The sequence below is a fragment of the Monoraphidium neglectum genome (assembly GCF_000611645.1).
Source record: "Monoraphidium neglectum strain SAG 48.87 unplaced genomic scaffold scaffold00253, whole genome shotgun sequence".
NCBI lineage: Eukaryota > Viridiplantae > Chlorophyta > Chlorophyceae > Sphaeropleales > Selenastraceae > Monoraphidium > Monoraphidium neglectum.
In genome coordinates, this window is record NW_014013375.1 from 1,136 (window position 1) to 12,400 (window position 11,265).

An 11,265-nucleotide genomic window follows, 5' to 3' on the forward strand; every position below is an offset into this window, starting at 1 on the left:
GCATAGGGGGGTGAGGAGGGGGGAAGGCGAAGCTGTCGCCGCAGCGGCCCCGCAGTGCAGTGGTGCGGTGCCGGCGGGGGCGGGCGCGCATGAAACCAGCACCCTGCTGCCTCGATACGCGAAGTGTGCGCACTCTCAACGCGGTGCAGAGCACAGGCTGCAGCCAACCGCGCCGACGCATGCACATGCACATGCGCACCCCGGGCAGCAGCAGGCGGTAGATAGCATAGACGTCTTTGCTGGGGCGGACCACATTCTTGGTCCTGAACTCGACCAGCTGCCTGTTCTTGGCATCGCCTTTCTTGGCGTTCTCAAAGCACGTCAGAAAGCGCACCAGGTTCTCAAACGGCACATCACTGCAGCAGGCATAGGGCGGCATGGCGCCAATGACGTCGAAGCGCCTGAAAGCGGCGGTGCGGGGTCCCACGGAGCCAACGCTGCTGCACTGCCTGTACCGGCACCTCCCTTGTCACGGCTTAGATGCTGTATGATCCCTCATGTCGTGGCCTAAGGCCCCCCTGAAAGCCCGTGCTGTGCCTGGCATGCTGCGCTTCACGCTAAAAACAACCGATCTAGCTCGCCGCAGAGCCGCAATACTTTTTAATGCGCTAACATTTTTCAATGCATATGGCATGTGTGCGCGGTGAAGCAGCCCAGTAGACATTCGAAGTGACAACTGAGCACTCCGAGATCGTTGAGCGCCTTTCAACTCTGCACACTGATTCAAAGTCCATATAGCTCAACATCAGACATCCTCATATCTGATCCTGGGATGTTATACCTCGGGAGGGAATTGCAGCTGCTGCTCTGATCGCTTGCGTGTCCCTGCTCGCACGCCAGCGGCGGTTTCGTATTGAAATTTCTAGTAATATCCGAGGGTTGGCAGCTGCGACGCCAAGGCCCGGGGGGGCGGCGGCACGCCCCGGGACCCTGCATCGAACGCGGTTGTGTCGCGTCACCGCCGCTGCTGGGAGCCCTGACAACAGCACGCCTCGCAGCCCACTCATTCAATAGCCAGTGTGGACGTTAAGAGCAACAGTGGCGCCCCGGCCGCCGCCATGCACTCGGGGGATGCCACCACGTCAGGCGTGGCGGCGCCGAACACGACTGTGCACAAGCAGCAATGGCAGCCGCAGCATCACAATCAGGAGCGGCCCATTTCCCAGCAACAGCAGCAGCAACAGCAGCCGGCCCACGAGCTACAGCAGCAGCCGGGGACGCCATTCATGACAGAGGACAAATGGCGGGCGGCCAAGTTTGTCTTTGCAGGAGGTGCGCGCGAGGTTGGCTTCCATCTCCCGTGGCGGATGGTCGTCGCTCGGCCACAGCGGTCGCGCAAAGGCACGGCCGCACCGCGCCTTCTCCGCACCGCGGGCTGTCACGCTCGTCAACTGGCTGTCAACACGCCTGTGCCGCGCCCGGGCGCCCCTCCCCCTTGCAGGGCTGGCCGGCGCCGTCAGCCGCACCGCGACGGCGCCCGTCGACAGGCTGAAGATGCTGCTGCAGGTGCAGGAGTCGCAGCACCTCACGCTGCGGCAGGGTCTGAAGATCATGGCGTCGGAAGGTGGGCGGGCGGGCCGCGGCGGCGGCAGCCGCCCCACGCTCGGGCGGGCCCCTGCTGCGCCGGCCCCTTGTTCGGCGGCAAGCCGCCGAGGGAGCGCCAGAGGCGGTGGTTGGCGGTTGCAGGTTGGCGTAGCCTTTTGACGGCACCGCCGTGCCAGCGCGTGCTCCTGTGCAACAAAGCGTACGCGCTGCGTGCCCCGCAGGCAGCTTACGGGCATATTTCAAGGGGAACGGGACCAACGCGCTGAAGGTGGGGCGCCGCCGCGGCAGGCGGCAGGGACGCAAGGACGGTGGGGGCAGGGGCACCGGTGGCACGCGCCAGCTTCGCTGCGGGCCGCGTGGCGTCAAACCGCGCCCCCCTTCCCCCCCCCGGCGGCCGGCTGGGGACGCGGGAGGGGTGCGCGACCTGACGCATGACAGGGGCGCCGCGTTGCTGCCTCGCGGTCCACCCCGCATGGCTGCCCTCCAGATCGCGCCCGAGACCAGCATCAAGCTGACGTTGAACGACTGGCTGAAGCACCATATCGGCAAGGACCACCGGGACATATCGCCCTGGGAGAGGGTGGCCTGCGGCGGCTTGTCGGGGGCGGTCGGGCAGGTGCGGGCCAGATGAAGAGCAGGGACGCCGGGAGCTCGGGGGGCCGCGGCGGGCGCCCCGCCGGATGCAGCGGCGGCGGCGGCGCAAACACGTCCGCGCTTTCGACAGACTGCAGCCGACGGCAGGGGCACGGGCCCATCAAGCCTGGATTATATGTGCATGGTTGGCGCTGCGGCAGCGAACGAACAACATTGAGCAAACAACAACACCCTGGCAGGGGCTGGTGTACCCCCTCGACACCGTGCGCACGCGGCTGGCGGTCTGCCACACGGACGAGTACGCCGGGATCTGGCAGACGGCCGTGCGGCTCGCGCGCAACGAGGGCTTCGCGGCATTCTACCGCGGCCTCGTGCCGTCCATGGTGCGGCCGCGGCACATCGGCAGACGCCCGCCCTGTGGGGCCTGGGTTGCTGAGGAGCTGCGCAGGGTTGCCAGGGAAAGCAGCTAGCCGGGCTGTGGCAGCTGCCGCAGCTGCTTGGCTGCCCCAGGGGCCGGCAGGACTGGTGTCTGCAGCGGGCACGCATGCCCAATTGCTGGGTGCCTTGCGCAGGGTCACCCCAGGCGGCAGGGGGCCGCACCACCTCGATCAGAACCAGCAGGGAGCTGCACACAAGGTCCCTCTGCCCCATAACACCCCAAACCGCGCCGCAGTGCGGCATCCTGCCGTACGCCGGCACCGACATAGCCCTGTTTGAGATTCTGAACGAACACCTGCACGACCGGTACGGCGGCGAGCCCCCCCACCTGGCTATCATCGGGGCAGGCATGGTGTCCAGCGTGTTCGCGCAGGTGCGAGCCCGCGCGCCGCTTGGCGCACGCCCGCCCACCTGGGTCGCGGCAGACGCCGCGCTGCGCGTGCTCTGCGTGGCGCTGCTGCGCCGCGCGTGCTTTGCATGGCGCTGCTGTCGGCTGGCGCCGACCTTTCATGCGCCTGGCGTGGCTGGGGTTGCCGCCGCTCCTGGCCGTCGGTGCGGTGCTGCTTCAGCTCCCACGCTGACTGTACGGCTGCGCACTGCCTCGCGCCGATCGCCCCGCGCGCCGCCGCAGTTTGTCTCCTACCCGCTGGCGCTCGTGCGCACGCGGCTGCAGGCGCAGGGCGTCGGCGGCAACCCCATAAAGTACAGCGGCATGCTGGACGTCTTCTCGCAGACGATGAGGAACGAGGGCGTCAGGGGGCTGTACAAGGCGCGCGGGCGTGGGGCGTGGGCCGAGGGGGCTGTTGGGTTGGATTGTATGTCTGTGGATGGGTCGGCAGGCGTTTGGTGCCTGGCTCCAGGGTCAGCCAGCAGTGGTGCACCTGCTGCTATCTGATGCAGAGTTTGCAACGGCATGTGTGCGAGCAGGTTTGTCTGCTCGTGTGGGTACGTGGGTGTGAGTATGCATGCGTTCGCGTGTGCGTGTGCGCGTGCAAGCCGCTCACAGCTGGGGCATCACGACGTCATCAGCCTCCGACACGCCCGCTGTCCTGCCTAACTGCAGGGGCTGCTGCCAAACCTCATAAAGCTGGCGCCGGCCGCAGGCATCAGCTGGTACGTCTTTGAGCAGACCAAGCTGGCGCTGGGGGTCAATCCCGGGAGCTAGGGCGCCCGCACTTGCTGCTGGGCGCCCGCGCCCTGCTGCGCCCTGCCGCTGCCGCGCTCTTCCTCGGCGACCAACTATCCACGGTGCTTTGGAGTCTTTCCTTGCGACAGATTACGTGTATTTGAGGTTCTGCCACGTCGCTGTGATGGCACATGCGCACGCCGCAATGCGTGCACACTTTTCGGTTGACTGATATTCAGCAGCGCGAGCAGCTGCTGCGGGTGGAGTTCGCGTAGTCAGGCTCTTGCCGTCACCGATATTCACTACCCCTCAAATGCTGCAATTTCTACACACAAGTCATGCCTCCGTCTTTGCCAACAAACGCGCTGCGTTGAGATCCGCAAGTGCTGGCAGATCAGCTGCACCGTTCACTGTATCAAGCAAGCCCACCCAGCATATACGGCAGCATCGATGTTGAAGCGGCAAGATTGGCAGTTTGTGCACGGCAAGGAGGGTGGCGACTCAGGCAGCGAGACCAGCGACGACTCGGGTGAGTTACTGCGGGTTGCGGAAGGGGTTTTCAAGCCAAACGGATGTTTCGGACTCTTTGGTGTGTCGTACAAGGGATGCGGCAGCACGCGTGGCCTGGGCCGCCGCATGGCGACAGCAGCAGCGCGGCTTTTGGCAGCCGCCGGGTGCCATGAGGTTGCTTGCTTCATACAACTATTACCCCACCCCGCAATGCAGATCGTGACGACGACGTATCTTCCGAGGACGGCAGCCCAGGCCCTGGGGCCGCCGCTTCAAAGCGTCCGCGGGCGTCTGCAGCCCCTCGTGTGAAGCCGGCGCCGGCAAAGCGGGCAAAGCGGGCAGAGCAGTCAGTGGCGGGGGGCAGAAAAGACGACAGCTCGGATGGGGGTGAGCAGAGCGGCGAGGGCAGCAGCGGCAGCGGGGACGATGACGACGATTTGGTGGGCAACGGCGGCCCCAGCGGCTCGGACGTCGGCGCTGTCTCGGATGGCGGCGGCGGCGGCGGCGGCGATGATCGCGGCGGCAGCAGCAGCGGCGACGGGGATGGGAGCGACGAGGAGGGCGGGGAGCTGCGCGTGGAGGAGCTAATACGGTGAGGCCGCGTGGAGTAGTAAGATGGAGCCAAACCGCCCGAGGGGTTGCGCGCCTGCAGCGGCGTTGGGGCTTGTCTGCGGCAGCAACGGCCCAGTTGGCCCGAATCGCTGCAATCAGACGTAGGCGGCTCCTGGCACCTCAACTCACCCTCCCATGCGCCGCGTGCGTCCCGTACAACCGCCGCAGCAACTGGGAGGCGGCGCCCTTGCAAGAGGCCGTCAGGGTGCGCGCCCGCGCTCCCCCCCCCCCCAAAAAAAACCATGTTGCCTTGCATTGGCTGCGATGCTGTAGCGCCGCCCGCCCGCCTGGAGCCTGTGAGAGCAGATCAAGTGGGGGACGGGCGACACCACAATGCATTTGCACCACGCACAGCTGGCCCTGTTTCGGCCGTCTCGCTGCAGAGGGCCCGGCGCTGCAACCCCCTCCAACCCCCAGGGAGTGGCCCTGCGGTGCGTCGCCTGCAAGGCGCTGCTCATCAACGCCCAGGGGTACCGTGCCCACGCCCAGTCCAAGGTGTGCGCCGCCAGCGGGGGCGCGCCGCCGCGGGACCCGCCCGCTCCCGCGCCCACGCAGGTGCACGTGGGCACGCCACGCCTAGCGGACGGCGCGGGGCGTGCCGACACGCGCACCATCGCCCGGGCTGCGCCGCGCGCCCACCCGCGTGCGTGGAAACGGCCACGCCCGCGCACGCACGCGGCCCCTCGCCTGCACGCGCACAGCCGACAGCACCCCCTCCCCACGCTCCCCCACGAGCAGAAGCACATAGGCGCCATGAGGAGCTGGCCCGAGCATCTGGGGCCCGCCATCGTGTTTGCCACCGACGCGGCGAAGGGGGAAGAGACCGGGGAGACGCACGGGGAGCGCCTGGCGCGGCTGCGGCGGCAGGCGGAGCTCGACGCTCAGGACGCGGCCGGCGGCAGCGAGGGCGGCGGCGCGGCAGGTCGGTCGGTTCAGCAGGGCAGCCGGAAGGCGTGGGGGCGGGCTCGAGCGAGGGCGGGGCTCCCGCTAGAGCGTTGGCATTGGTGTGGTCAAACCAGGGCCCGACCTAGTCCCTTGGTGCGGGCTTTCGTGCGCTAGCTTGTGTTGGTTGTGCCTCATCTCCGCCGCCGCCGCGGCGCGCCGCGCCCCCGCCGCCCGCCGCAGGCGGGAAGAAGGCTAAGGGCAAGGGGCGGCGCAAGGAGGGGGACAAGCCTGCGCGCAAGCGGCCGGGCAAGCGTCAGCGGGAAGCTCTAAAGGCAGATCCGCCTGCGGGCGCCGCCGCTGCGCAAGGCGCCAAGCGCGGCGGCAAGAAGGGCGGGCCCCGCGGCGGCAACAAGGCTGGTCCCGAGGGAGCTGAGGGCGGAGAGGCAGCGCCCAAGCGCAAGCGTCCGGGGAAGCAGGCACGGGCGGAGCGCAGGGCGGCAGCGGGAGGCGGCGGCGGCGGCGGCGGCGGCGGCGGCGGCGGCGGCGGCGGCACGGCGACGACACCTGCTGTCGAGGCCCCGGCGCAGCCGGCTGCAGGGCCGGCTGTGGCGGCGGGCGGCAAACAGGCAGCTGGGGGCAAGGGGCGCACCGGGGCACGCCGCTCGGCTTAGCACGCCAGCGGGCGCAACTGACTGTTTCCCCAGACGGTCGATTGCAGTGTTACAGTGCGTTGCAATTGGTAAATGGTTGAGTTGACAGGTGCGGCAGCAGGGGGCCGCAGCTGGGGGCTGGCGTCGGGTGAGCGTTGAGCGAGCCAGGCAGAAATATCATGGTAGACTATGGCAGCCAGGCAGAAGGGCCCAGCGACCGGCACCTGCAGCCACCCTCCAAGCGGAAGCTGCAGGCGGCAGGCCCGATATTTGGGCGGCATTGCAGCAAAGACCCTCTCGGACAAATGTGCTCACAATGCACTCTAGGAGCAGACAAGCGCCGCCAACGCAGCACTGCGCACAGCCGTGCCAGGCGAATGCTGCCATCCTGCTTGTATGCTGAGTTGTGTCGGGCAGTTGCCCAGCGGAAGCACAGGGTGCGGCCAAACTGAAATGGGGGTTGAGATTGGGCCGTGAGCCTGTGTAAATCAGGGGTAGCAGGCCTAGCGTGTGAGCCGCGGCGGCACCAACTCGTGCAAACCAACGCTCACAGACTGCTGACGAACAGGCCTCACCGGAACTGAACCAGCCAACGCGCATTGCGTGGTGGGTGAGCAGTCAATTGCTCAACGCTCAGACGCCAGCCAGCGCGGCGCCCCACCCAGGTCGTATGCAAGGGCCAAACAATCCTGGGCTTGGCCCACGCCTGCCGGTGGCAGCACTGAGCAGCCGCAAACAGCAAAGCTGCGCCCATCGCTTGCGCGCGCAGCTTCATCGCACGAGCATGCTGACATGCCCACGTCGGGCCGTCATCTCCATGCCTGAGATGCCAGGCCTGATCACCTGCGGAGGTGATGATGGTGCTGCTACTGCTGCTGTTGGTGGTGCTGCTGGTGCTGCTGCTGGTGATGTTGGTCGTGATTGTGATCATGGTGCTGCCACTCATGCGAATCGTGGTCCGTATGGTGCTGCTGCCCGTGCTCCTGCCAGTGCTGCCCATGCTGCTGCTCGTGGTGCGCCTCATGGTGCTGCTGCTGCCCGTGCTGCTGCTCATAGTGCTGCTCGTGGTACTTGTGCTGCTCATGCGCGCCGCCGCCGCCGCCGTGGTGCGCGTGGTGCGCCTGGTCGTGGTCCGGCACGTGCTCCCCCGCGTGGTGGTCGTGCTCTGTGGCGAGCCAGTCCTCGTACTCCTTCTCCCCGGCCAGCAGCAGATCATAGATCGCGTTCTCAACCTCGGCCTGGTCCCATGCCTGGCCGATGAGCTTGACGGGGCGGCCGCGCTGGTCGACCAGGATCTGCAGGGGTTGCAGGGGAGGGGGTGAGAGCGGGGGTCATGCGGTGCAGCGCAGGGCACACGCGACCCACTACACAAGGCAGCGAGCACGGGCCAGATGTGTTGACAAATGGAGAGGCAAAAGCCTGCCGCCCGGTCCCAAGCCACGTAAAGCCCATACCGGCCGCATCTCGAGTGCGCCTTCAACTCACATCTCCACTCAACCCCACCCCTTCCTAAACACACAGAAACGGCATGATTCACACACAATTTGCCGCACCCATAAAAAGCAGAGCCACAGCAGCTGCCAGACCAACGATTACACCTGTAGGCGACGCACCTTTTGGAAGTTCCAGACCAGGTCTTTGCCGGTCCCGTGGCCGCCGCCGCCGCCCTCCGCCACTGGCAGCTCCCTCTTCAGGTATTGGTAGACAGGGTGGGCGTGCGGCCCGTTGACGTCCACCTGCGGGCGACACAGGGTGCAGGAACGGGGTGCACGTGTTGGGCGGCTGATGTTGGAATAGGTTTTATTGGGGCCGCAACACCACCTCCCCCAGGTAGTGTTGCTGCATAATGTCTGCCGCTGTAGGGGGAGGACGCAGCCGCAGCGTGGCGGGCGTTCGCCTTGTTGTTGGCTGTTGTCGGCAAGAAAGGCACAAGGCACTGCGGGAAGGCTTGAGACCCAATTCAAGGTAGAAACATGACCGCGACCCGCATTCCCGTGACAACGAAGCGTCCCTCAATCCTCCAGAACCACGCATGCTCAGACGCATCTGCACGCACATGCGCAACCCCTCCCCCGCCCCCACCTTGCTGAACAGCTCAAAGCTGGTGTTGTAGTGGCCCTTGCAGAACGCCTTGATCTCCGCGTTGCTGCCCGGCTCCTGGTGCCCAAACTGGTCCGAGGGGAACGCCAGGATCTCAAGGCCGTGGGGGTGATACTTCTCCCAGACCGACTGAAGGCCGCGGTAGTTTGAGTCGGTGGACCCGCAGCGGCTGGCCACGTTTACGACGAGCGTCACGCGGCCCGCCAGCGCGCTCAGGCGGCGGGGGCGGCCGTCGATGTCGGTGGCCTCCTGCGGGTTTGGGTTGGGGTTTACAAGGCAGGCAGGGTGCGGCGAGGATAGTGTGGGGATGGAGACCTCTTCCAGCGCCTGAGGGTGGCGCCATCTACGGCGCTTGCCCAGCAAAGCTACCTGAGTCAGTTGCCCGGCTGCGCCGCCCAAAACTGCGCCGTGCGCCCTGCCCACGTACGCAAAGCTGCTCGCCAGCTGACAGGCTCAACCGCGGGCCCAGAGGTCTGTAGAGCGCACGGTCCTGTACAGCCCCTTGGGTGCAGCGCTCCTCCCCCTGATTTCGCTCGCACCCACCAAGGTGTACAGCCCCTGCGGGACGGCGTGATCCGGGTGGTGCAGGTGGTGCGGCGCGTGCGCGTGGTCGACGTGGTGTGCCGAGTCCTCCACGGGGTCCGGCAGCGCGGCCTGCTCCTCATACCACTTCTGGATAGCCTCGTCATAGTGGGGGTGCCACTGGTCGTCGTGGTGACCCGGGTCGTGGTGACCTGCGTCGTGGTGACCCGCGTGCTCGTGGTGGGCGGCGGCCCCGTCGTGGTGGGGGTCGTGCGACCCCCAGTGGTCGCCGCCGCTGTGCTGGCTATCCCAGTCGTGGTGCAGCGGCGCGTGCCCGTGGTCGCCGCCGTGCAGGATGACGTCATCGTGGCCGCCCGCGGCGTGCTCGTGGGCCATGTCCCTGTGGTCCGCCGAGTGGTCGTACGGGTCTGTGCTGTGCACGCCGTGCGCACGCGGCGTGTGCTGCGCGCCGTGCGCGTCCTGGTGGGCGCCGTGGGCCTGCCCGTTGTGTTGATGGTGCGACCGCTGGTCCCAGTGGGGGTCGTGGTGGCGCGGCTGATCCCAGTGGTGTGCATCGTGGCCGTGGTCGCCGTGGGGGTTGGCCAGGTCATGGTGCTGTTGGTGCTGATGCTGGTGCTGCTGCTCGTGCCCCTGCTGCTGCTGCAGGTTTCGGTGGCTGTCCCAGCCCGCGTCGTGGTGGTGCCAGTCCTCGTGCCACGAATGGTGGCCGGCGTCGTGGACACCGTGCTGCGCGGCGCGACGGTCGGGCGGCGCGTAGCGAGAGCATGAGGCGGGGCGCGCAGCACCGATTTGAATGTAGGTGCGGGGCAGCCCTTAGCAGGTGTACACGCCCTGCTCCGGCGACCCACGTGACTCGCCATTAGTAAGGCTGGAGGATGCTGTACAGTAGCAGCAGTCACAGAGCTTCCTGCTGACTGTTACAAAAAGCTCAGCCGCCGATCCCACATCAGCTGCACAACCAAGACCCGAGGTCGAGGTTCTGTTGCGCCCAGGTCCACCGCCCACACGCACCAGCTCTTGGCCGTGATGTTTGCTGCCCGTGCGGCTGACTAGCACCAAGCCGCAGATGCCAAACAGCGCAACCGCTGCAAGTGCCGCGTTCCTGCGTCGATGCAGCGCCCCAACATCAGCGCGCGCTGGTGCCAGGCATCGGCCGTGAGTGAGCGCCCGGACGCGCCGGCCACACCGCAGCCAATTGTGTTGCTTTTGTTATCTCAGACTCACCCCGCGATCCCTCGGCGTGTCTTCTTCAGCGTGGGGCTGCCGGCCCGCCCGCACACCGGCAGCAGCTCCGGGGTGTTCGCCCCATTCGATCGCACACGGCGCATCATCTTTAAAAAGCTTATTTCATCAATTATTAACCCTCGTTTGTCTGCGGGGGTCTCCGTGCAGTTGCCGAGGTTGGCTGCAACTCGATGTGCAGCTCTCGCCCTTTCAAAGGCAAAACCGCACCGAGAACAAATAAAAAATCTGCAACCTTGACGTAATGCCACTCGGTAAGTGACTTCATGGCTGCGGCGATGCAGGGTGCTGCGTCGATATTACTCGAGTGCATGCGCCAAGCGGGGTACTCCCCCCCTCCGCAGCGGCGGCGCAGCATTGCATGGAACAAGGCCCGCGCGGCGACGCAGGCAGGCTGCGTCAACACAATAAGCCACCACTTGGGTTGGGTTGGTAGCAGAGACTCCCGCCGTTCAAAACGACCAGCGCAGCCATCAGCTTGCGCCGCACCGGGCGCACCGCCACGCCGGCCCGCCGCCGCCAGCCGGCGTGCACAAGCCAGGCGGCCAGCGCGGCGCCATCCGCGCTCGCCGCAGGCAGCCGCATGCGCCCGAGCGCCCAGAGCGACCTGAGCACGTCCAAGTCGCTCAGCGCGGGCAGGCCGCAGGCCAAGGCCTCGGCTAGCGCGAGCAGCACATGCTGCGGCGGGTGAGACGCCAGGCAGGCGGCTGCCCATAGAATAGCGGCCGCCTGTTTCGCGCTGACATGGTGCGACGGCGCGCAGTCTGCTCCCTGTGATTGCTGGTCCAAAGACGGCTGCCGTGCTGCGCGTGGCGTCGCGACGAGGCGCGCGGCGAGGGCTTTGGCGGCAAGCGCTGCCGAGGCGGGCGCCTGTGCTGGTGCGGTGCCCCCCAAGGTGTCGCTGTCGCAGCTAGGCCCTCGCCACGCCGGCCGCTCCAGCTTCGCCAGCTTACTGGCGGGCGCCGCATGGACCGCCAGCGCGCGTGCGGCCGCGGGTGGCGAGGCCTGCGGCGGCCCGCC

General features: G+C 67.1%; 4 protein-coding genes across 4 annotated transcripts in view; 2 read left to right on the forward strand and 2 right to left on the reverse strand.

The window, feature by feature from the left end:
- The window catches only part of MNEG_2281 (hypothetical protein), a gene marked incomplete at both ends in the record, with an annotated part of 964 nt that extends 585 nt beyond the window's left edge, over nucleotides 1–379 (reverse strand). Inside the window, one exon of the mRNA XM_014049235.1 lies at nucleotides 200–379. Coding sequence (XP_013904689.1) covers nucleotides 200–379 — 180 coding nt within the window. The remainder of the gene's footprint in view (nucleotides 1–199) is intronic.
- Nucleotides 380–1,226: 847 nt separating this feature from the next.
- MNEG_2282 (Calcium-binding carrier protein SCaMC-1) lies at nucleotides 1,227–3,742 on the forward strand (the record flags this gene model as incomplete). Its single annotated transcript, XM_014049236.1, has 8 exons — nucleotides 1,227–1,272; nucleotides 1,442–1,564; nucleotides 1,767–1,813; nucleotides 2,033–2,161; nucleotides 2,379–2,522; nucleotides 2,813–2,950; nucleotides 3,209–3,356; nucleotides 3,681–3,742. The coding sequence occupies 8 exons, from the start codon at nucleotides 1,227–1,229 to the stop codon at nucleotides 3,740–3,742; spliced, it is 837 nt and encodes a 278-aa protein (XP_013904690.1).
- A 411-nt stretch (nucleotides 3,743–4,153) lies between these two features.
- Nucleotides 4,154–6,381, forward strand: MNEG_2283 (hypothetical protein; the record flags this gene model as incomplete). Its single annotated transcript, XM_014049237.1, has 6 exons — nucleotides 4,154–4,232; nucleotides 4,430–4,805; nucleotides 4,994–5,030; nucleotides 5,243–5,386; nucleotides 5,564–5,747; nucleotides 5,951–6,381. 6 exons carry the CDS (start codon nucleotides 4,154–4,156, stop codon nucleotides 6,379–6,381), a joined length of 1,251 nt encoding a protein of 416 aa, XP_013904691.1.
- Nucleotides 6,382–7,226: 845 nt separating this feature from the next.
- MNEG_2284 (glutathione peroxidase) overlaps nucleotides 7,227–11,265 on the reverse strand; it is a gene marked incomplete at both ends in the record, with an annotated part of 6,469 nt that continues 2,430 nt past the window's right edge. The window contains 5 exons of the mRNA XM_014049238.1: nucleotides 7,227–7,655; nucleotides 7,974–8,096; nucleotides 8,443–8,709; nucleotides 9,004–9,729; nucleotides 10,735–10,923. Of these exons, the coding sequence (XP_013904692.1) occupies nucleotides 7,227–7,655; nucleotides 7,974–8,096; nucleotides 8,443–8,709; nucleotides 9,004–9,729; nucleotides 10,735–10,923 (1,734 nt within the window). The remainder of the gene's footprint in view (nucleotides 7,656–7,973; nucleotides 8,097–8,442; nucleotides 8,710–9,003; nucleotides 9,730–10,734; nucleotides 10,924–11,265) is intronic.